The sequence below is a fragment of the Bison bison genome, unplaced genomic scaffold (assembly GCF_000754665.1).
Source record: "Bison bison bison isolate TAMUID 2011002044 unplaced genomic scaffold, Bison_UMD1.0 scf7180017864275, whole genome shotgun sequence".
NCBI lineage: Eukaryota > Metazoa > Chordata > Mammalia > Artiodactyla > Bovidae > Bison > Bison bison.
In genome coordinates, this window is record NW_011494847.1 from 221,034 (window position 1) to 247,115 (window position 26,082).

General features: G+C 36.5%; 1 protein-coding gene across 1 annotated transcript in view; it reads left to right on the plus strand.

The window, feature by feature from the left end:
- Nucleotides 1-26,082, plus strand: part of ABCB5 (ATP-binding cassette, sub-family B (MDR/TAP), member 5) — a 118,318-nt gene that overhangs the window by 85,101 nt on the left and 7,135 nt on the right. The window contains exons 20-25 of the mRNA XM_010848835.1: nt 6,363-6,566; nt 9,978-10,078; nt 10,921-11,061; nt 19,654-19,810; nt 22,694-22,891; nt 24,374-24,580. Coding sequence (XP_010847137.1) covers nt 6,363-6,566; nt 9,978-10,078; nt 10,921-11,061; nt 19,654-19,810; nt 22,694-22,891; nt 24,374-24,580 — 1,008 coding nt within the window. The remainder of the gene's footprint in view (nt 1-6,362; nt 6,567-9,977; nt 10,079-10,920; nt 11,062-19,653; nt 19,811-22,693; nt 22,892-24,373; nt 24,581-26,082) is intronic.

Below are 26,082 nucleotides of genomic sequence, written 5' to 3' on the forward strand. Positions count from 1 at the left end.
ATTTCTCATGATGTACTCTGCATATAAGTTAAATAAGCAGGGTGACAATATTCAGCCTTGACGTACTCCTTTTCCTATTTGGAACCAGACTGTTGTTCCATGTCCAGTTCTAACTGCTTCCTGACCTGTATATAGGTTTCTTAAGAGGCAGGTCCGGTTGTCTGGTATTCCCATCTCTTTTAGTAAATTCATTTATTTTTCACAAAATACTTTATTAATGAATAATATGAATACAATGAACAACAACAAGCCTTAAACACCTTCATTTTCACAAACTTTATAAATTTGTCCAACTAAACCTTTTTTTTTCCTCTACAAATATTTTTGCCCCCATCGGTTGTAGTACATCTTAGCAGGTTACACTTAGGTTGTACTCGTCTAGGTTTTTGTCTCAACTTCTTTGAAAATATTCTCAACTGTAGTTGTTGCATACAGATTATCCATAGCAGCTAATTTTTCAGTCACTTCAAACTTGACATTGACTCATCAAAAAAAAAAAACAAGAATTAAGCAGTATAACTGTTTAGGTCAATCCATCAAGAGCCAGGGAAACTACTTAAAATGACCTAGCTTGATTTTCAATTGATCATTGACATTTTTGTTGTTCTCAACTTTTTGAGCAATAGTTTTCATATCATCTGATATAAATTTATGCTCTCTGAACACATCTCTTCCACTACTGCAATCAAACATGATTTAATTAACTCACTATCTGTGACTTTCTTTACTTAGCTAATAAATGAGCTGCTCAGAAACTTATTTAGATTCAGCCTCATTTTCACTTTTTAGTTTTATGAATAAATTGTTAAGATGTGTTATTCCATTTTAATTTTCTAATATTGATAAATGTTACTTTCCTGTGAATTAGGAATTTTATGATGAGTGCTGTCTCCTAATGTTGACGTGTTCTGTTTCTTTTTAGAACTATACAGTATCATAGCATAATAAACACAACACTGTGGCATCTAATTAGAACACAAAGTGATCCTTAAAAGCAGACCTCCCAAAGTCCACTTTTCTCTTCCTTTCTTGTCTTTAGATGATGGACATCAATGGTAATTTTTAAAATTTGAATAAAATACCATAGTACAGCAACACACATGGCACTCCACATGCTGCCAAATTACAGTTGTCTCACACTGAGCAGCAATACAAAGTGAGGAGAGGGGCACGTAAGGTTTCTCTAGCAATGTCTCAACTTCCATCATTTTAGCGCTAAGATAGCCATAGACAATAGGTAAACAAAGAGACATGGCTGTGTTTCAATAAAACTTTGTTTATGGACACTGACGTTTTGATTTGTAGAAATATGATGTGGGTCTTTTTCATTTATCCTCCTTATCTCTTAACTTTTTGAGTGTATGCTATACAATTATAGTAACTTTTAAGGCCATTATCTGCTACATCTAACATTTCTGTCAGTTCTGAGTCAGTTTCAATTTATTGATTTTTATGCTCATTAAGGGTCCTTTTTTGCTGCTTTTTGGCATACCTGATAATTTTTGACTAGATGCCACATGTTGTGAATATAAATTTTTAGGTGCTGAATATTTTTGTATTTCTATAAATATTCTTGTCTTGTTCTGGGATGCAGTTAAATTACCTGGAAACAGTTTGATCTTTGGGAGGCGGGTCTTGGTTTTAAGATTTATTAAGCAAGACTGGAGTCAACTACTGAGGCAAGACATTGAACATGCGCTACCCAATGCTGGGTGAATAATGAGGTTTTCCAGTCAGGCTGGTATGACCAAACACTATTTCTAGCCTTCACACATGCATTGTTCAATTGAATACTCAAGAAGGGCCCTTTCTGGATATGTAGATTTCTTTCTGTATACCTTTAGTGTTCTGTATTGCAAACTCTAGCTTCCTTGGCCTCTCCAGACTCTCAGCTTTGTCTATTCCACTTAGTCTGGTGGGCTCTGTCTTAGAGGTCTTAGAGTTCACCCTTTCTATTCTACAGCCTTGAAGCTCTTTCAAGGCGTAAGCTGGGGCAATCACAGGGCTTACCTTGTTTGTTTCCCATTTCCCTTGGTTGCCTTAGGTCTAGTATCTTGAAACTTATTGTTTCATATATTTTGTCTATTTTTTATTTGTTTCAGCTGAAAGGACAAATTCATTCCTGTTCATGTTAGCCAGAAGCAGGAATCCTGCCATATGGAATTTTATTTCTACAATTACATACTGAGTTTACTTCCATTTATCTTCTTACGGTAGCCATTTTCTGGAATTTTCTTATCAAAGTTGTATTCCCCACATTTATTACAGTACCTTGGACATAGTAGATGCTCCATAATGGTTATCTGCAGAACTATTTATGACTTTCTGCTTTTAATTCTCAAGGATAAATTCTATTTTTCTGCACATTGATAAAGAATCTAAAGAAGTTTAATTAAATTTCTTCTGATTTCCAGTTCTAAATTCTTTCCAGAACTACACTATTACTCTAGGCTTTAAAGGCAATTTTTTATTTTCTTTTAGTTCTTATAGTATTTTTCAAGACTGAATTGTTTTTTTTTTTTTAATTCTTCCTGGAATAAGAAAGATATATTTGGATCCTTCTTATCCTGCTACCATCACCAAAAGGCAGGGATTGTGGCCTGTCCATGGCTGCATTGACTGTATATTTCAATAAGTTTCTGGTAGCTTAAACTAAAATGCCACATCGAAAGGTATATGATCTTATTTTTAAGAAGCAGATTAGTACAAAAGTGGATAACTCAAGCTTGTTGAATAAACAAGGATATGCAAGTACAAGTCAGTTTATAGAAAGGTCTTATGTCCTAAACGAAAAGTTCAAACACAAGACTGTTCCATCAAAAATTTGGCAGGTTTACACTTGAATGTTTTTAGACATGAGGTTGGTATGCATAGTGTATAGCCTAATTTTCAGTGATTCTCAAATGTTCATCTACTGTGGCATCTTCAGTTCATCTACTGTACTTCTATCTCTCTTTCCAGCACACTGCATAATTTTATACACAAAGGTACAATCCTCAGCATACTTTCTGTCTTTCCTCTTCTGGTTTTCTACCTCTTTACTTCCATTTGATCTACTGTCAAGAATTGTAATTTTTAAAGAAAATAGGATAAAAATGGAGGAAGGCAGTAAAGAAAAGAACTATATTATGGCCACCTAATAGGAAATATCCAAACAGAAAAGAATAACTGTCCACTGGATATATTTCATACTTTTGTTAATATAGATATAGTGCTAAGAACTGTCATCTGAAAAAGGAAAAGTCATTGACTTCAAACTAAGAAACTACAAAGTGGAAATTAATGAATGTATAAAGGCCTACAAATCATAGCTATCAAGTAATTGATGGCAAGTAATTTCTTAGTAATATATAGATGAATTTTATATTAAAAGAATATCTTATTCTTAACAAAACCTGATTGTAATTTTTTTTAATATTTCTATTTTAAGAAAAATATATACAGTTTATGTGGATGTAGGGGCATTCCACAGTTAATTTGATGTGGGGGTGAGACCTTCAACATTACGAGTGCTTAAGTTCCACAGCCTCTTCATCCCACTATATGATCTATATAACTCTGAAACTCATGGTGAGGGTGGGAGGAAAGGAGCAAGTTGACAGTATATTAGTTTGCTAGGTTGCTGTAACCAAGTACCACAGTCTGAGTGGCTTACACAACAGGAATTTATTCCCTCATGGCTCTAGAGGTTAAAAGCCAGGATCAAAATGTTGGCATGGTTGGTTTCATTCTGCATCCTCTCACCTTGACTTATATATAGTTTTCTTCTTGTTGTGTCTTTCCTCCATGCAAACATGTCCACATTGAAATTTCCTTTTTTTAAAATAAGGAAACCAATCATATTGGAGTAGGGTTCAACCTCAAAAAACTTATTTTAACTTAATCACCTCTTTAAGGACCTTATCTCCAAATGCAGTCACATTCTGAGGAACTGGGAGTCAGGATCTCAACATATGAGTTTGGGTGGGAGGTGTAGGACAATTCAGTCATAATATACACATCATATATCTCTGCATCATCCAGAACCCTCAAGAGACAGAGTGTGAGCAAGTATTAAGTACCAAATGGTGTTCTTCTTTTAAGCTCATAGATTAGAGTCAGTCTGTAATAAATACCCTAAGGCATATTTAAAATCTTACCTGTCTGTCTGTCTGAATTTTCAGTATTTAGTGGTTTGTTTGGTATTTGCTATTGTTATTTGTTTTTACTTTGGGGAGTTTTTTTTGATTGTTCAGTGAAAAATGGGAAAATAGTGAATCATTATGAAATGCAGTCTTGAAACTAAAACCATAAAAAATTTTTTAGGAGTAAGTCAGAGCCCTGACTGATAGCTCAGTTGGTAAGGAATTTGCCTGCAATGTAGGAGACCCCTGTTCGATTCCTGGGTCAGGAAGATCCTCTGGAGAAGGGAATGGCTACCCACTCCAGTATTCTGGCCTGGAGAATTCCATGGATAGTCCATGGGGTCACAAAGAGTTGAACACAGCTGGGCAACTTTTTACTTCACAGAGCCCTGTGGGGAAAGAAGATTTTTCATTAATGTTATTTTAATGATGATACTAATTTGGGAGTGGGGTACGTCAGTGAATAGTAATATCATTTTTTAGAGGAGCAATTTGACAATATTTATGAAGAATGAAAGGGTATATACCCTTTAACATATAATTCCAGGCTAGGAATTTAATATCAAGAAATAAAAGATGAGCACAAAGATTTTGCACAAAGATGCTCATTACGTCTTTGTTTTTAGTAGTGAAAAATTGGAAGCAATTTACTAAAAAATTTTTGAAGACTATTTAATGACTGATGAAAAAGCTTGCAGTATAATATAAAGGGATAAAAGCAGGATACAATGCTGAATACACACAATAATCCTAATCTGAATGTGTATGTATTTATGTCTGGAAGGATGTCATTTTAAACATTATTTAGACCTTTTCCAATGACCATGTTTTCATGATCAGAGCAAAACATATGTTCTAAAAAGTGAATTGATATCTCAGTTGATTGTAGCTATGTTTCTAGGTAAATAGGGGTTTCCTTTTCTCATCCCAGTATAAAGGAGATTAAAATTTCAAGACCTGTAGTTCTCATAAAACAATGATGAAGATATTTCTACCTATTTTAAGTTTTTTTCCCCAAATTTCTTTTACGTTATCTTATATCATAATGTTTCCAACTCCTTTTCTATCTTGATGTTGCCTCTGTAGAACTTTGCTGAGTTAAATTGTTATAAAGTGCAGAAAAGGGAAGATATTATATACAAAGGATATACTTCAGTGAATATCTTCATTCAATTCAGCATACTATAGTACAGTAGCTAAGAGTACCAGCCCTTTTTCAGTGTAAGAGGAAGGGGCAGGACTGGGTTTTGGAGACCACATATGGTGAGTCGGGCATTCATATGAGGCACCAAGCTCATGTAGAAAAGCAAAGCCAGAGCATGCAGAGGAGAGGGTATGCGTCCTGGGCAGAGACAGGGGTCATGATAGCAGATTGGTCATGATCTGCATGATAGCAGAGAGACTGATAATGAAACTATTAAAGAAAATGGGAGCTAGGTTTCTTACTATTGAAGAAGTGGATAACAAATATTAGAAGGGAGAAAGCCAGAAATAATAACCTTGTGTTTTTTTAATTGGAACTGGATGTATTGATATAAACCCATGGATTTCAAGAAATGTAAAGAGAGAAATAAATATAGATTTCAATATGTGCATGCATCTATACACACACACACACACACTCCACCGTTATATCCACTAACATTCCACTGATAATGAACACAACTAGCACTATATATTGACTTCTAAATAACATCCTCTACTAACAGAAACTCAGACTCCTTGAAGAAATGACAAATTTAAGGTGTAGGGCCTAGAAAATATTTTTGTATCAGAAACCAATAATACATTCAAAGAATAATAGGAACAATTCAAAGGACAACAATATTGGACATAAGGCATACAAATAAAACATAGTGACCCCATAGTAGAGGACATTTTTAAACTCTAAATATTATTTAATCTCTAAATGGACTTCTCTGGTGTTCTAGATGGTTAAGAATCTGTAATGGCTACCTACTCCAATATTCTTACCTGTAGAATTCCATGGATAGAGGAGTCTGGCAGGCTACAGTGTATGGGATCACAGCCAGACACAACTGAGGGACTAAAAAACAATCTCTAATTATTGGGTTGACCCAAAAGTTCATTTGGGTTTTCTGTAAGATGTTATGGAATATATTCAAAATAAAAATCTACGTATAAAAAAAAAATCCCCTTATTTTGCAAGAAACTATCATAGCAATTCTTATAAACTTAAAATTGACTGGCTTTCCCCCAATTTATGTCTGATTATAGGCAACAGGTTCAAGGGTTGGTGTCTTAACACAAAATGCAACTAATATGGGACTTTCAGTTATCATTTCCTTCATATATGGATGGGAGATGACACTGCTGATTTTGAGTATTGCTCCAGTACTTGCTCTCACAGGAATGATTGAAACAGCAGCAATGACTGGATTTGCCAACAAGGATAAGCAAGAACTTCTGCGTGCTGGAAAGGTTAAAGAAAGACCATTGCTACCATCATAACATTTTAAGAGAAAATCAATAAGAGATTCCATATTTAACATTAACTTCCTTTCTTAAGAATCTGTAAAGTGGTGTATATGTATTGAAATCCATACAAATAAGTTTAGGACGGGTATAGATATGTCATAGCAATAGGGGGGCACATAATTTAGAGCATGGGCTAGCAGTCAAATTGGTTGAATTAGAATCCAGATTCTATCACTAACAAATGTGTGATATGAGCAAGTTATATCAACATTTCTGGACTTCAATTTCTTCTTTTGTAAAGTAGAAATAAAATACTATCCACTTATACATCTTCATGAGTATTATAGAAAACAGTCTTATTAGGTATACGCAATAGTATCTGGAAGGCAGTAAGCACTCAATAATGTCAGTCATTATTACTGTTAGCAAATTGTGGGGGAATTTGTTAACATTGTGATTACCCACTCTCTAATTGTTGAATAATTAAATTTCTTGAATAATTACAGTTGTTTCATTTTTCAAAATAAAGAGGAAATATAATATTTACTAAATGCAAGGCAAGGTACTGCTATTGGGAGTGCCTAAAATAAAACTTTATACTGGTCAAAATGAACAATGTATTTACTTAGAAAATGCTTTGACATATATAACTTTCTTCCCTAGTACCTCAGTCAGTAAAGAATCTGCCTGCAATGCAGGAGACCAGGGTTCAACTTGGGATGGGAAGATCCCCTGGAGAAGGAAATGGCAACCCACTCCACTATTCTTGCCTGGAAAATCTCATGGACAGAGGAGCCTCGCAGGCTACAGTCCATGAGGTTGCAAGGGTTGGACATGACTTAGCAACTAAACCCACATGTAACTTTCCCAAGATCAGTCATATTCATAACAATTATCATTGTAGTAGAGATTTAGGGAAATATTGGAAATGTAGTACCATAATATCTAAGAATTGAAAGAGATGTCATTTGATCCAGCCACTCACCCAAAGTAAGAATCTCTTATGTAACATCCCTCTTGAGTGTCTATCCATCTTCTATCCTCCCTTTTCTGTAGTTGCAGGTGGTATATTACTTTCCCAGGCTGTTGCCTATCCCTTAGATGATAGTCAACTTTTTTGTTTGTTTGCTTTTGGGGACCTTCTATCCTTCTCAGTTTTCATCTCAGTAGAGGTCCAAAACCTGTTTCTCATGACTTTAGGAAGCTGCATCATGTAAATGTCAAGTCTTCTCTTGGCCATCCAGCCCAAAATATAGTATTAAAGATTTATATCAAAGTTGGTGAACAAGCCTGAGTATGAAAATGATTTTAATATCCTTATGGTCTGAATCACAGTGACTGATCATATTAGATATAGATCACATATTAGATATAGATTAGATATAGATATAGATCTAATATATTAAATTAGATATAGTATCATATTAAATATCATATTACATATGTATCTAATATGATACAGTCACCTGTTCATGAATAGGGATCCAATGAAGCACAGGGCTCAAATAAATCTAGTTTTCATGACCCTTGGACCTTTCCACCTTTCCTGCACTAGATAAGGACCTTTAGAATGTCTACTTGAGCAAAGACTGAACTGTTTAGCATGTATTTGACTCCGAGTGCTGAAATTTTGTTCAGCCCTCCACGTGTTTGCAAATTATCACTACTTCCAAGTTTATCTGGCCCTAATTAATTGTATTTTATTCATCTTAATTTTTACGTCATGGTGGTGGTGATTTAGTCACTAAGTTGTGTCTGACTCTTGCGACCTCATGGACTGTAGTCTGTCAGGCTCCTCTATCCATGGGGTTCTCCAGGCAAGAATATTGGAGTGGGTTGCCGTTTCCTTCTCCAGGGTACCTTCCCAACCCAGGAATTGAACCCAGGTCTCCTGCACTGCAGGCAGATTCTTTACCAACTGAGCTATGAGGGAGCACGTCATGAGCTTTAGTTATAAATCAAAAATCTTTGATTTTTTTCCTTTTTGCATTATTAGAGTAACCTCAAACTATACAATTAATAATTCCAGTCAAATAGGCAACATGTCCTTTTCCTACTGGCTTTTTAATCTGTCACTTTACCAAACACCAAAACTTAGAATATGGACCAGTAAGAATATGGTCCTTCTTTGGTTGCATGTATAGATTTGGACAAATCATCAAATGTTTTATTTTTCAGATTTAAAATGACCATATTAGTTTTAAAAAATGAAGGTTATTTTCTAAGTCTCTCTTATTAGTCCTTTCTCCCTTGTGAAAAGTGAACCCAAGATTTTGTGTTCATTTCTCTTTATTTTCCTCAAGATTTCAGCATTCTTATCCATTATCTTATCCACAAAATATTACAAATGGAGGTTTCTTTGAGTTTCTTTTGAAATTACAAGACTTTAGAGCAGAATCCAGGTGTCCTGACCATGGTCCAGATATCCAATTCTCTCCCATAACCCAAGTCCCCTTCAAATAACCTTGAGTGTCTACCTAGGTCTTCATCTGTTCCACAGTCCACTCTGCCAGTCTGGAAACAAACTGTGAAAGCAGGAAATTTCTCTTTCAGATCAACATGTGTTCTCATGTCCAAATTATTCTAAGCCAAAAGTCTCCTCCATTTTCGATACCTCTTCTTTTTGAAAACTATGTAACTATGAAGAAGCATTAATATAATTAAACTAAATATCATTTTTAAGGGATATCTCTGGCAATCCAGTAGTTAAAAACCCATGCTTCATTGCAGGGAGCACAGCTTCGATCCCTGGTTGGAGAACCAAGATCCTATGTGTTGTGTGGTGCAGCAAATAATTGAATAAATAAATATCCTTTTAAGGTTAAAGAAATCAAAATTTAAAATAGCCATAAAATAGCTTATACAGAATTGAAAAGCCACACTCTATGTTACTTTATGGCAGTGTTCCTAAGTTGCAAACAGGTTGCTGTTTGCATTTCTGTGCTAGAATGAAATAATTATTTATTTGATTCTCTCTGCTGTCTTTTTCTTGAATTAGCTCATAATTCATAAGACAGCTCCTTTGCATAGTTACATATGGATATAATGTTGACTAATATTTGATCCCTCTGCTTATGGAACTAGTTTAAATAGAAATTCAATGAAGACTTGAAGGCTAAATTTAGATCAGTGGACTAAATCTTTTCCAAAGGAATTTTCCTTGAGTGTATTATCCTGATATATTACTTTCTTATCTTATTTTGTCCATGGGGGATTGCAAAAAGAGTCAGACACAACTTAGCAACTAAACAACAACAATCTTATTTTGGGGAAAGGAAAAAAGAAGCTAAGAAAACTCATCAGAAAAACTTATTGACTTGATGTACTTAACATGTCTTCAATGTGACTGTAATTCACAATCAGAAGTTTAACCACTACTAATTTTATTTCTCTTTTATTATCTTGTTTTATAAGATAGCAACTGAAGCTGTGGAGAATATACGTACTATAATGTCATTAACAAGAGAAAAAGCCTTTGAGCAAATGTATGAGGAGACGCTTCAGACTCAGCACAGGTGATTGTAGATTCATACTGACTGTATTAACTATAGTTTGTTCCTATAAAGGCAGTACTCCCGGGTGACTGCAGTGGTTTGCCTGCCAATTCATTTGCTCTGGAATCATTCCTAATAATGGCATATCAGACTTTCTCACATAAGTCCACCAAGAGGAGACTAGAAAGAGGAGTTGAGAGTAAGCACATTTAGAACATATGTTTTAGGTCCTCTCACATTGCCATGAACTATAACTGGGTGAGCATTTTATTATTTCCATGAAACAAGGTTGAGGAAATAATAATATCTACGAAAGAAAATAATATTGCTTAGCCCTTTATATTGAATCTCTAAAATAGTTCACATTTTAAAACAAATATATACGCATCAAATGTGATCACTTCTTTTAATTTTAAACTAGCCCTCCTTACTTTATCAGAAAGACAGCTTTGTATTCTTTCACACTCATGCTTCTTTGGTTAGTAATGCCCTTTAATTTCCACCATTTGTTCTCTTAGTGCAAGATTAGGATAGAAAATATTTTTAAGCCAAATCTCTTTAACTCTTTCATTAGGTCTGCTTTAACAGACCTTGCCCATTCATTTGAAAATACATGGAGTCAGTTTTGTTACATCGAACTATAGAGATATAGAGCTATAGGGAAAATCATTATTTTTTTGTTGTTTTCTCTGTAATAATTATTAGTAGTTAAAAAGGTGAATTCTTTTTTTAATTCTTAGAAAAAATTCTCTAAAATTCTAAATAATAATCCATCTTGTTTTCTATATTCATTACTCTACATTTATTTAAAAGACCTTGCTATACCTCATGCCCCATTATCTGGTAAATTTTGTGCATTTCAGAAATACCTTGAAGAAAGCACAGATCATTGGAATCTGTTATGCATTCAGCCATGCCTTCGTATATTTTGCCTATGCAGTGGGATTTCGATTTGGAACTTACTTAATTCAAGCAGGACGAATGACCCCAGAGGGCATGTTCATGTAAGTCATGCAAATATAAACTCTGTAAATGGGTTATGTACTTAAAGTAACCAGAAAGATATCTAGTTTAGAGTGCATTATCATTTAAATAATATATATGTGTAAAAGACATACTGGGAAATTTAAAAATAATTGTTATTTAATAAGTACAGTCACGTCAGTAAAATACTAATATAACACAGGACTTCCTGGTGGCTCAAACAGTAAAGCGTCTGCCTACAATGCGGGAGACCTGGGTTCGACCCCTGGGTCAGGAAGAGCTCCTGGAGAAGGAAATGGCAACCCACTCCAGTACTCTTGCCTGGAAAATCCCATGGACGGAGGAGCCTGGTAGGCTAAAGTCCATGGGGTCGCAAACAGTCAGACACGACTGAGCAACTTCAATGTCAACACAGGTGTGTGTGTGTGTGTTGTTGCTCCAGTCGTGTCTGACTCTCTACGATCCTATGGACTGTAGCCCGCCAGGTTTCTCTGTCCATGGGGTTCTCCAGGCAAGAATACTGGAGTGGTTGCCATTTCCTTGTCCAACACAGGTACTCTGAATTAAACTCTCAAATGAATCACTTACTACTTCAGTTTACTAGATGTGGGAATGTAAGGTAAAATATGTCTTCTTGTTATCAATTATCTCTCCAGGTAGAGATGGCTTTAACAAGTATGATTGTAAATCAGCGAGGTGAGTTCCTTGCTAAGCAAACACTCCAGAAGAAACACATGTAAATGAGTATTTCTCCTCAGAAAAGTCACACTGAGAATCGATCTTGGCATCCCAATGAGGCTGCCTCTTCCCAAAGCATTTGTTGGTGCTTCTATTTGAAACTCTGTTCACATAGATATGAATTTCTTTACTTCATACAAATACCTAAATTCAACTTCTGAAATTAGAAAAATTAATTTTGAGTATTAATTCTGAGCTTCTTAAGTCTCCCTAAAATGTCAGAATGTTATTAATCTATATCATAGATGTCATTGCTAAACATTTAGAGCTGCCCTGAGATTTGTTTAGATAAAAACTAAGCAAACAATCTTCTTAGTTAAAGAATGATACAACCTCAAAATCACACCATCACTCTCATGCCTGCAAATGACATCAGGCAGGATATTTCTTGAATGGGGCCTCTCAAGACTGCCAACCATTCTGTTTCATATGATAATCACAGTAACAACAAACTTGATTGAGTCCTTATTCAGTATTAAGGATTTGTAATACATGATTTGCTTAATCTTCTCAACTGCCCTGTGAAATGTTATGATTCCCATTTTACAGGTGGGGAAAATTAAGACTCAAGGAGGTTACCTAACTTGGCCAAAGTCACTTAATCAGTAAGTGGCAGAGCACAGATTCAAGTTCATGATGCAAGATGCTAGGGGCTTTGCTTAGTAGACATTTATTATTATTAATCATTAGTTATTATTATTACTAACTCTGTGACAAATTTGCATAGAATATTTCTATAAAATTATTATTTTTAAATTCTTATGTAGTTTTCTGAACATTTAAATATCTAGAGTCGGGCTAATGATTACCATAAATGAAACAAGTAACTTGCTTATGTTATTTTATGGCCCTAAAAAGTAGGAGAATCAAAAGGCCCCCGTACAAAAACTCCTCCTCCTGCTGGCCTACCACATTTCCTGAATTTCTTTTTTATTAAACTCATTAAAAAGGATAATTTCTGGAGACATAAACTTTTTAGCTGTCAGAATATATGTTAAGACTATTAACATGAGAGCATTGATTAATGAACAGCATCACATTGGTATTTCCCAGAGCCCTGAAGGAAGGAAGAAACAAGGAGCTATCTGAACTAGGAGCACTAGTATCATTTTTGATTTGTTTCATTCAACCAGACTACAAACAGACTAAGGATACTGATACTTTTATAGTGTGGACATAGGAGATGGGCTCTGAAAAATATGGGAATGGGACTGTGCAAAATGTGAACAGATAAGATTTGTCTTCAATAGCAAAATCTTCAGCTTTCTTGGAAATCCAAAGTGGTCTCTGACAACCATGATCATGTCATGAGTGTCCCTTTATCAACACTAAATTATACCTAGCTTGAAGGATGCTGCACTTTCCAGAGTAGGACAGCTTTCTACCTCATCAGCTAAGTGAATGGAAAATTTTACAAAGTTAACCACTTTCTACTAGAACCCTCTTTAGGTAAAAAGAACTTTGTGGTGTTTTCTAAATCAGTGATTTCCTGATTCATTAATCGAGAAACTGGTTAAAAATGAAGATATTTGGAGCTCACCCCACAGATCTAATCCAGAGATATGTAGATTTGGTGTAGGGCCAGGAACCTACATTTTACCAAACATCCAGATTATTCTGAGGCACAGATCTGAAGATCACATCTGAAGATCACTCTTTAAGAAATATGAGTATAGGGACTGAATCTCAGGCTGCTCTCCATAGCTCCTTAAAACCTTAGAGTTTTCTTTTGATCATTTCAGAAAATTTTCCTAGAATTATCTAAAAATTGGGAAATTCATATTTTAGTTTACTGTATAAAATAAAAATGTTTTATTCACTCTGTAAAATGTGAATGTATTTTCATGATGTATGGCCACCAGGATGAGGAAGCTGTCTCTCTTTCAGAAATGACAGTGTGCCTTTAGAAGGCTTCCCTGGTGGCTCAGATGGCAAAGAATCTGCCTGCAATGCAGGAGACCCAGGTTTGATCCCTGGGTTGGGAAGATCTCCTGGAGAAGGGATGGCTACCCACTCCAGTATTCTGGCCTGGAGAATGCCATGGACAGAGCCTGGCAGGCTACAGTCCATGGGTCACAAAGAGTCAAACATGACTGAGCGACTTTCACTTCACTTATAAAAGGAGATACACAAAGACAGTCTTATCAGCAGAATTCCTTGATGTGCTCATAGTATTAATCAGCCAAGCTCCTATCAACCTTAGTTTTTTCTTCTTAAAAAAAAGGGGTCATATAGATCTCTTATGGTAGAAGCTGTCTCTATTATTGTAAAAGTTTCTCTGAAATGAGCATTTTTTAAAAGGTTTTAAACATTTTCACTCTGTTGCCTTGCAGCCGATGCATAAGCATTTAGAAAAATTTCTTGCTTAGGTTTTCATTACACATATGTGTAGTAAAACTCTCCACTTCTGCCACTGTTAGTCCTTGTAACACTTTGGGTTTACTCTAATATAAACGTACAGACTTTGAGAAATACAACATGTTTATTCTGTCTGAATTTTAGTGTCTTTAGGTTAGTTTCTAGCTGACTTGTCTTGTGCAATATAGTCCAGAAACCTTAGTGTCCAGCAGAGGTTTCTGTAGCTCTTCATACTCCGACTTCAGAACTTGCCTCTCTCTCTGTTTCTTCCTTCTATGTTATGCATATTAGCAGGAAGCTAAGCAGAGCAGATGGGTAAGAAAGAATCAAGGCATGACACCTTCAGAATAGTTAAAATAAAAGCCACAGCTTTGAAAACTGCCTGACAAGCAGAGCCAAGCAGCATATGTGTTGCAGCCTAGTCCTCCAAAAATCAAAAATACAGTTCATGACAGGAAATCATATTGGACTTTAAATATTCAATCCCAGGTAGCTCAGTGATAAATTGCCTGCCACTCAGGAGACACAGGTTTGATCCCTGGGTCGGAAAGATTCACTGGAGGAGGAAATGGCAACCCGCTCCAGTTTTCTTGCCTGGAAAATCTCATGGACAGAGAAGCCTGGTGGGCAACAGCCCGTGGGGTCACAAAGAGTCAGACACAACTTAGCAACTGAGCACAAGCCCAGAAAGCAAGCTAGATCCTCACTATTATCTTTGCTCTGGTAAGCCAGGCAGCCATGGAACTGAGTTAACATTATATTGATAGTTAGGAAAACAATCTTGATTAGCCAAAACAAGGAAAACAGGAAAGTCTTTCAGTGTTTACTGCCAAGACAGCTGCCCAACTTCTCCCCAGAGATTATCCAGAAGAGAGGAGGACAAGATAAGGAGACCAGATAGAGGGATCAAGCATTGAAGGGATCTAAAGGAGACAAATCAAGGGAGATTTGATATCTAAGGTTGTCTGAAGATTCGAAAATGGGAAACAAGTGGTAACAAACCCCAACATGCAGGACATAGTTCAGGTCAGCTTTCCACGGAAAGGAGCACTGTAGAAGGGAAAATACAGTAAACAAGGAAGTTCAAGTTCCAGGCCTAAAGTTTTCATAGCTATGTGATTCTGGGCAAATTGCTTATTTCTCTGAGTTAAGAGTCTCCTGATTTATTAAAAATGGATAAATTTTCCTACCTTACTCCTAAGTGATCAAATGGTATCATATATATGAAAATATTCTATAAAACCTAAGGAAACAAATAAATATAAGTTGTATATTTTCTTTCTCCCTTCTGCTGAGAAAGGGATTTAGGGTAAAAAGAAAAGGATCTTTGTATTGTTACCTAGATACAGGGAGAAAGAGTATGAGTATAGGAATAATTGTAATGGCCACCTGTGTGAGGAAAGATACTTTATCTTCCAATTCAAAAACAGAAACTTACTGGGTAGGGACTTCAGAAGTTGTGGTTTGACCTGCTGCACTAATCTACATCCATAGAAATGTGTGAGCTTATTTTCCAACAGGAAGTGTCCCATTAACTTTCAGTTCTGTGAGAGGAATAACAACAACTTAAACATTCACTGAGCACTATACTAAACACTTTACATTATTAACATATTCAATTCTCACAACAATCCTGTAAGATGCAGATAGACTTGTTATCTCCGATTGTCATGCAGAAGCAGAACCACAAAGAACATGCTGAGGGTCGCAGAGCTAGTACAGAAAGGACGGAGTTTGGATGTAGTCCCAGTGGTCTGGCTGCAGAGTCAGTCTCAGAACCCCCTAGTATACTTCCTCTTGAAGTAAGTCGCCAAGGTATACACACTGGATATGGGAGCAGGGTTAAGGGGAGATATACAGACATGAACTAGTTACTATGCTAGATATTTCTATTTGGAGCAATTGTATTAAAATCAGGTTTGTTCATTTCTATGCTTTTCTTATTCTTGTTCCTAGCCAAAAGATCTTTAAAAAATTTGAATTCTACTTCAGCAGCAATGATGGGCAAGGAGATTTCTCCATTGCTTGGAAATGCTTGAAAGGATCATTGTAGCGAGGCTGCAGTGACAATGACCCCATGCACCCATGAAGAATCCATATAACTAGAAAAGAAGCTCAGCACGTGAAAACCCTCTCCAGATCTCTCTCTGTTCAATATTCTCTTTCCTCAACTCTAGCCATCCCAGAGATTTTTGCTATAAAATCAGTAAAGCAGTATAAATTCAGAGTAAATCCATGTAAGGATAAGCTGTAGATAAAGATTTCTTCTTCCATGGACAACTTAAATTTAAGAAAGTTATGGAAGTTAAATTTTAGGTTTTTGAATTCTTACATTACATATTTGTGGCTCAAGAATTTTTTCTGCATGCAAATCATTTCTGAACTGTGCAATGTTTCTTGTAATCTTATTTAGGCATGAAGAGGCTGTATAAGTATTTATCATTGATTAATACTTTGATGAATGTGTTATTGGTGACTTTAAAACTATAGCAAATTGCTGCTGCTGCTGCTGCTAAGTTGCTTCAGTCGTGTCTGACCCTGTGTGACCCCATAGACGGCAGCCCACCAGGCTCCCCCGTCCCTGGGATTCTCCAGGCAAGAACACTGGAGTGGGTTGCCATTTCCTTCTCCAATGCATGAAAGTGAAAAGTGAAAGTGAAGTCACTCAGTCGTGTCCGACCCTCAGCGACCTCATGGACTGCAGCCTTCCAAGCTCCTCCATCCATGGGATTTTCCAGGCAAGAGTACTGGAGTGGGGTGCCATTGCCTTCTCCACTACAGCAAATTACTCTTTATATATCTTAAATGGGCAAAATTCCCATGACCAATATTGGCATGGGAAGTCAGCCTGAACATTTCCTGGAGTAAGCTCTTGGTTCAGAGGCCTCCAGGAGCTGGGACCAATTTGAAGAGACTTAACACTCTCATAGGGCTCAGGTGGCTCAGGCGGTAAAGCATCTGCCTGAAATGCGGGAGACCTGGGTTCGATCCCTGGGTCGGGAAGTTTGCTGGAGAAGGAAATGGCAACCCACTCCAATATTCTTGCCTAGAAAATTCCATGGATTGAGGATCCTGGTGGGCTACAGTCCATGGGGTCGCAAAGAGTCGGACACGACTGAGCAACTTCACTTCACTAACACTCTCATGGAGTTAGAGCACTGGTTATTGTGCAATAAATACTTAAGTGGAAGTGAACTGCACTTTAGTTCATTCTATCTAATTGGGCCAGATGAGGTTAGGACAGATTCCGTAGCTTTGGTCTCTTTATACAGCACCCACTGGGAGAAAAGTATAAGGGAGAATAATGTCCCTGACTAAACCCCTAGACTTTATTTTTGGGGGCTCCAAAATCACTGCAGATGGTGACTGCAGCCATGAAATTAAACGACGCTTGCTCCTTGAAAGAAAAGTTATGATCAACCTAGACAGCATATTAAAGAGCAGAGACATTACTTTGCCAACAAAGGTCAGTCTAGTCAAAGCTATGGTTTTTCCAGTAGTCGTGTATGGATATGAGAGTTGGGCTATAAAAAAAGCTGAGCACCGAAGAATTGATGCTTTTGAACTGTGGTGTTGGAGAAGACTCTTGAGCATCCCTTGGACTGCAAGGAGATCCAACCAGTCCATCCTAAAGGAAATCATCCCTGGATATTCATTGGAAGGACTGATGCTGAAGCTGAAACTTCAATACTTTGGCCGCCTGATGCGAAGAACTGACTCATTGGAAAAGACCCTGATGCTGGGAAAGATTGAAGGCAGGAGGAGAAGGGGACGACAGAGGATGAGATGGTTGCATGGCATCACCAGCTCAACAGACATGAGTTTGAGTAAACTCCATGAGTTGGTGATGGACAGGGAGGCCTGGCGTGCTGCAGTCCATGAGGTTGCAAAGAGTCACACGACTGAGCGACTGAACTGAACTGAACTGAAACCCCTAGACAGTCCCATCACCACAAAGTTAGTTTCCTCAATCTAATCCTCATCAACATCAATCCCCGTTCCATTTAGCCTCCCTTCAACATAAACACAATAAAGACAGCACAGAGCTTTCAGTTGGTGCTCTCCTTCTTACTAAAACTTTTCTTCTTAATCTATTTTGCATCTTTGTTTTCCCTTCTCCCCTTCTCAGTAAATTCATCTTATGGGAGACCTAACAAAGACATTAGCCTCGGTACACTTACGTCAAATAATTAAATTGACTTTTAATTATGCAAATTTTAGGACAGTAAGATATTTTGGCACATTTCAGATACTAAGGTATGTTCTTAGTTGTTCTGAGAAGCCTACTCTCATGTGTTACCTAAATTCAGTACACACTTCTGATATTTATAGCTGAGTATTAAGTATTTTGAATGGCATTTTAAGCTCTAAATTTCGGTAAATATTAGTACTAAAAATGCCTTGACATCACAGAGCTAGTAACTACAAAATTTTAGCATCACACATTCCAGTAAACCAGTTGTTTATATATCTTATATGGTGTTTGACCTTTATAAAGAAAACAAGGTTCAAGATTTGAAGTCTATGTTGCTGAAGAGATTGCATCAAAAACATCCCTTGATAGGTCCCATCGCTGGAGAAATTCATGAGGGGACCAGTGTGTTTGTGTTTACCTTGCTGCGATCCAGCACAGCAAACAAGCAGCTGGGTTCTATGTGTCCTTTTATTGCCTAATGTTTAAATACTGCCAGTGAAACTTATATAATTGTTAGCTGAATTACACCTTTAGCTCTGTCACTGAGATGCAGTATTTTTCATTCCAATAATGTGTTTTCATGACTAAAATGAAAAATGAGAGGAAAAATATTTAACCATGGCCACATGATATGCCACATTTCTGTGACTATTATCCTGTGTGCTATCATCTGCATACTTACCATTTTAGAATTAATATGTTTTAAAACTGAGATCATAATCTGTAGCAGACCAAAGATCACAGCACTTCTTCCAGTCCGGCTAAGCTGTACTTTACTCATATATTGTTTTTAGGATCTTAACAAAGCACAGTCTCCATGCTTTGCTCTCTTTAAATCTTGTAGCACTTCAGGCAGATAACCAATCATCTGGCATCAGTTATCTGTTCTAACTACATTATATGCAAAAAAAGGGGGAAAAAAAAACATTCATATCTACTGTGTAAATTCCGACCTCATGACTGGGGAGTCCATTCTTCCCTTGTTAGTTGAATTCTCTGTCAAATCTCCAAGCAAATGATCCTTATATCAAAGAAGCTAAGAAGTTTTATATTCACTAGTTAGAGCCTTTGACCTGTCTTTCTAATTGGAAGAGAAATTTTTAAGATTACCTGAGCTCCAAAGTTATTTTGTTGTATAGGAAAGGGATAATCAATATGTGGTAGAAAATTACAAAAGAGCTGTATCATTGTTGGGCCTTGAGCATTAATGGCTCTATCTGGTTCAAAAGATTATATTCCAGTGCTTGATTTTTCCTTCACTTTTAGAGCTCTTATTTGAAAATATACCTAACTGAGATTCAAATGTTTTATCTTTTGATAGAGTTTTTACTGCAATTGCATATGGAGCTATGGCCATTGGAGAAACACTTGTTTTGGCACCTGAATATTCGAGAGCCAAATCTGGGGCTGCGCATCTGTTTGCTTTGTTGGAAAAGAAACCAACTATAGACAGCTATAGTCAAGAAGGGAAAAAAACAGTAAGCACAACTATGATTTTAAATGTCCACTTATTATTAATTCTTCATATGCATGCTCTCTAATTAGACTTAAATTAAGGCATTATTCGATAACTGCAAATGAGTGCTGTAATAATTAAAAGCTTGTATAAATAACTGTTATGGTTACAAAAGGAGAAAGGGGATCTTTTCTTAATCAAATTTTCACCTCTCCTACTAAAATGTACAGATTTTATATTAAAAAATATGTGCTTCTGGTTTATTTGCCTGATGCCATGAGAATGTTCTTGAACACAGGATTGATTTATACATTTGATTTTATTTAGACTGCAAAAGTTTTAATATTGGATAAAGCTTTGCATTAAGATTTATTCATTTTTTTCTCTGATAACATATGCAAAGTAAATAGTATCCTGCTACTTCAGACGCCATTTTTCATGGAAAATATATGTGTAAACAGAAGATAGGAAATGGGAACTATATTAAATTATTAATATTAAAACACATGTACACATTTAGTCACAAACTCTAAAAGATACATACATTAAATATATATTCAGTTTTTCTAGACATTTTAAATTTAAAAGAATAACTATTAGGTATACACTTAAAAGGAAATTTTCATTTAAATGTATTTCCCTCTAGAATTTTAACAGTAGATTTATATGTATGATAGCTTAAAATAGTACATTATCACTCAAACTTCATAATTATTAAAAGAAATGAGAGTTAAAAATAAAAAGATCATAACATTCTCAAAATAGAATGCTTTAAGATACATGAGTGTCACAATAAAATTTCATACTTGTCTTTTGAAAAGTAATATAGGAAAATTTTTAAATCTTAGGATTTAGATATTTAGTAATATTACTAGTCATTTCTTTCTAAATGTTACAATAGAGGGATTGAGCATCTAACTGATAAATATTCCCATAGAACTGTATCAAAGGGATAGATTGTGGAAATGTTTCTTATAAAGACTATAAAATTAAGTTATTTAATCTCTACTGTATTTAATAGACACTTATTTCTATCACTCCCTATGCTTTATTTTTTATTTTAATTTTTATTCATTTATTTTGGCTGTGCTGGGTCTTTGTTGCTGTGCTGCCTTTTCTCTAGTTGTGGTGGGCAGGGGCTTCTCTCTAGCTGTGGTACGCAGGCTTCTCCTGTGGTGGCTTCTCTTACTGAAGAGCACAGGCTCCAGGTTGAGCAGGCTTCAGTAGCTGCAGTTCCCGGGCTCTAGAGCATAGGCTCAATAGTTGTGGCACACAGGCTCAGTTGTTCTGTGGCATATGGGATCTTCCCAGATCAGGGATCTAGTCTGTCTCCTGCACTGGCAGGTGGATTCTTTACTACTGAGCCACCAGGGAAGCCCATTCTCTATGCTTTAAAAAAATAAAGTCTGATAAAAACAAAACTGGCAAACAACGATTATTACTGAGGTTGGGAGATAGGCATATATGCAAACAGTCCATTACATGTTATTCTCTCTACTTTTATAGATGTTTGAAATTTTTCCATTACAAAATATTTAAAATAGTAAAATTTTAAATGTATTAAAGTCTGGAAGTCTAGAATATCTTTCTATACCTTTCCAAAAGGCATCAGAGCATACAGAAATAATTGTACTCTCTAAGGTTTTTTTAAAATTTTTTTTTCACAAATAATATTCATGTGCTGTAATGGGCAAAACAGAAAGCATTGAAAAAGCTAAAAATAAGCTGCTGTTAAACTTAATATTTTGGCACATATCGTTTCAGGATTTTTTTTTCCTAATTCTACAATACTTAACCACAAGTTAACATTTCTTTCCTTTGACAACAGAATAATTTGTCAAATATTTTTTGATACTCCTCCCCTCTACCTATCTCTGCCTCCTACCTATATACTGGGCTCAGAATATGCTGAGCATGATTATTAAACCTCACTAGTTAAAATGCATTTGATTGAGGGCAAACATGGAATTCAAAAGAACCTAAAATCTTAAGAACGAAATATATAAAGAGAAAGTTAATCATCATTTAGTGATTGTTCTGGAAAGTCTTTTATAAACATCATACTTATGATATATATAAGTATTGGTTTACAAATTATCAACCACTAAAGAGATTGAAGCATAAAGAGAAAAATAAATTTATAGGCAAATGTCACTGCCTAAAGATCAATTAACACAGATAAATCTGAATTTAAAATAGAGATGTATATAAACTGTAAATCATGGTCCAACTTATAAAAACAACATTTATACATAGTTTATGAGGGCTCCAGCTATTCTGAGTTAAGCAATAATACCTATAAAGCACAAATAATATCTGTAAAACACAAACTAATTTTTTTTAAAGATGTATTTATTTAGAGCAGGTGGTCAAACAGCTCTTCTGCAGATCAGACTGTGACTGAGTACTGAAGCCAAAGAAAACCAGTGTTTTTAGGAAGTCTGAGAGCTAAGACCACAACAACTACAGATATAAAAATCTCAAGCAAAATGACAGAAAGTACTGATGCTGAAGCTGAAACTTTGGCCACCTGATGTGAAGGGTCAACTCACTGGAAAAGACCCTGATGCTGGAAAAGTTTGAGGGCAAGAGAAGAAGGGGGCGACAGAGGATGAAATGGTTGGATGGCATCACCAACTCAGTGGACATAAGTTTGAAAGATATAATGAAGGACAGGGAGGCCTGGCATGCTGCAGTCCACGGGGTCGCAGAGATTTGGACACGACTTAGTGACTGAACGACAACAATGTGCAGTCAGCAACGCGACAGAGAGGAACATGATGTTTAAAATTAAAATGGTTGTGGAACAGACACAGTTTTCAGAAAGCACTCAGCCAGAGTGTGCTGTAGTATGTTACAGACTTTCTAAGTCATCCTTTTAAACACTGCCAACTTTCTTTCACAGGACATATGTGAAGGGAATATAGAGTTCCGAGAAGTCTCTTTCTTCTATCCAAGTCGCCCAGATGTCCTAATCCTTCGCAGTTTATCCCTCAGTATTGAGAAAGGGAAGACAGTAGCATTTGTTGGAAGCAGTGGCTGTGGGAAAAGCACTTCTGTCCAACTTCTGCAGAGATTTTACGACCCAGTCAAAGGACAAGTGGTAAGACTGAATTCAAATACAACTTATCTGGAGGTTAGCAGAGCTGTTCTTAAACATTCCCTTGGGCTTAAGTTCAGGCTTCCTGCTATTCACTCTGGCCATCTCCACACCACAGTTCTCAAAACCATAGGCATGATTAGAGCTCTTTTGAATCAGCTCCATTAAGTTCTGCATCCTGATCTCAAAAAAACGCAACCTCTCCCTCCTTTGAACTCCAAGGATGGTTTTTTTTACCTGGCACTTTTCTTACTCTAACTTATATTCAGATTTTCAATTATTCTGTCCCTTCAAACACCACCACATTACAAACACACAAAGACAACTTCCTGTTCTTCCTTCCCCTACCACCGCAAAAAACAAAAAGCCCATAAAAGTCAAAGATTGTCCTGATAGTCATCATTCTGCTGCAATTTACAGTCTTTTGCCCATCACAGTCGCAAAGATTATTTGCAAAATGGCTGCCTTCACAGAAAACAATGAACAATGAGTACCAAAATAAGGTAACACTCAGCTGTTTGCATACAGCATAGCCCACTCCTTCTTTTAAACTCTCCAATGATTCTCTATCGCAGTTAGAATAAACGAGAGTCCATACTATCAAATCAAGGTCCTTTGTGATCTAGCCCTTGCCTCTCCCTCCAGACTCCTCTCCTATCACTCCTACCTCACTATACACTGTGTATCAGTCTCACTGACTTCTTTATGTTCTTTAAATACACAGTGTTCTTTGAACACACATTGTTCCTGCTGTTCCCCTGATCAAAATTTGTTCTTACTATAACTTCTTTGCCAATACCTTCTCATCATTCATATCTCAGTCTAAAAATTCTACTTCCTTAGAGGGGACTTCTTAGATAGAATATAATGCATTCACCTGTCCCCTTCCCAAATCCTCAGCACATTCTTAGTCACTCTCTATCCCATTATCTTATCATGTTATCATGACACTTTATTTTTCTGACGTTGTTTGTTAGTGTGCTTATTACCTGCCTCTCTCCACTACAGTATAAGCTACAGGAGGGTAAGACCTTTGTCTTGTTTATTACTCTTTCCCCAGTGCCTGAAGAGTCCTCATCACATAGTAGGTATGCTTATGCTCATCAGATGTCAGTTGAATTTTGTTACCTCACTAGGCTTTAATAAAACAGGGTCCTTTACAGTGGAGGTTGGTCATTTTTCATCTGACTTTAGTCCAGAACACCAGACTTCATTCTAAACTCTGGGCAGGTCTCTAGAATATATGGCCATTCCCAGAAATGTCAAGTAAGTTTAAGAGTTGGTACTTCAGTTAGTTATTAATACATGCTGTCTGCTTCTATACAACATATGATTTATGAGCCCTTCTCGGGTAACATTTATGCTATGAAATAGCTTGGATTCCTAACCTTCTTGTTATGATTTGTATACGTTTGAATGCAGTGAGCTGTAACATGATGCAGTTGTTGGATCTTTACATACCATTCTCCATTCTGCTTTTGGCAGCTATTTGATGGTGTGGATGCAAAGGAATTGAACGTACAGTGGCTCCGTTCCCAGATAGCAATCGTTTCTCAAGAACCTGTGCTCTTCAACTGTAGCATTGCTGAGAACATAGCCTATGGTGATAACAGCCGTGTTGTGTCACTGAATGAGATAAAAGAAGTAGCAAACGCAGCAAACATCCACTCTTTTATTGAGGGTCTCCCTGAGGTAAGAAAATGTCTGAAATCTTGAACTAAAAGCTGTCTAGTATTTTATTGGGCTTAAGTGGTTACTTTTATGTGCTTCTTGGATTACACAATTTATTTATTGCTGGCATCTAATGTAAAGTGAGATATAAAAAGCAAAATTTGAAATTATGTTTGTGTGACTTTTTCCAAGACCAACTGTATTAATATTCACTGAACATCAATTAATTTTCATATTTTTATTTTATACCTTCTACTCATTTATTCATTTATACTTCATTTTATACTTCTATTCATTTATACTCTACTTATGGCTACACCACCATCATCCCCCTCTGGACCACCTTGAAAGTAAGTGAAAGTGTTAGTCGCTCAGTCACATCTGACTGTGATGCCATGGACTCTGTCCATGGAATTCTCTAGGCAAGAACACTGGAGTGGGTAGCCATTCCCTTCTCCAGGGGATCTTCCCAACCTAGGAATTGAACCTGAGTCTTCCACATTGCAGATGGATTCTTTACTGTCTGAGACATCAGAGAGGACCACTTTAGTACCTTCTTAATCTGTCTTCCTGCTTCCAGTCTTGCCTCTTTATAATTCTTCCTCACATCAATTGGATCTTTTAAAAACATAAAGTAAATCATACCCCTCCCTGCCTAAAACCTCCTAAAGTCATCCCTTTGAACTAAGAATGAAATCAAAACTTCTTATAAGACCGGCAGGGCCTTCTGTGATCTGGCCCTGATCTCTTTATGTGCTCACTCTCTCCAGCCATACTGACTTCTTTCTGTCTCATGAACTTTTTTATTCCCTACTGCAGGACATTTACACTCATATTTATTCAGCTGGGTTCTCCCTTCTTATGACTCTTCGAAGAGCCAGTTCCTTAAATTTCAAGCTCTTTCAAATGTCACTTTTGCAGAAGTCTTCCGTGGCCATCTTATTTTAAAGAGGACCCACCAGCCCTTATAGCCTATCGCATAGTCTTCAGAGTGCTTACCACAGTCTAAAATTATGCTGGTGCTTATTAATTTGCTTAGGGTCTCCTTTTCCCACTAGAGTGTTAGGTCCTTGTCTGCCATTTTTGTCATCTCTCTGTATTGGCTGTGGCAGCTGACACAAAATCTCAGAAAAGTTGAAAATCTTGGCTGTCAAGAGGGCTTTAGCATAGCAAGCATTGATACAAATCCAGAATTAGTGCACAGAGACACTAATGTTGATTGCAACTTATAAGTTCTTACTATTTATACCTACATGCACACATAGATAAAATAAAAATATAGGGACTTCCTGGTGGGCCAGTGGTTAAGACTCCACACTTCCTAAAAGGGGCACAGGTTTGATCCCTGGTGAGAGAACTAAGACCCCACATGTTGCACAGTGCAGCAAAAAAATTTTTAAAAAGTATATGTGTATACCTACATTTATATATATACACACACACACTTACTTTTGATTAGAAACAAGTTTGTATAATGTGGTTTTCTAGCTCACTTTAAAAGGAAATGCCAAAGGTTAGTAAGC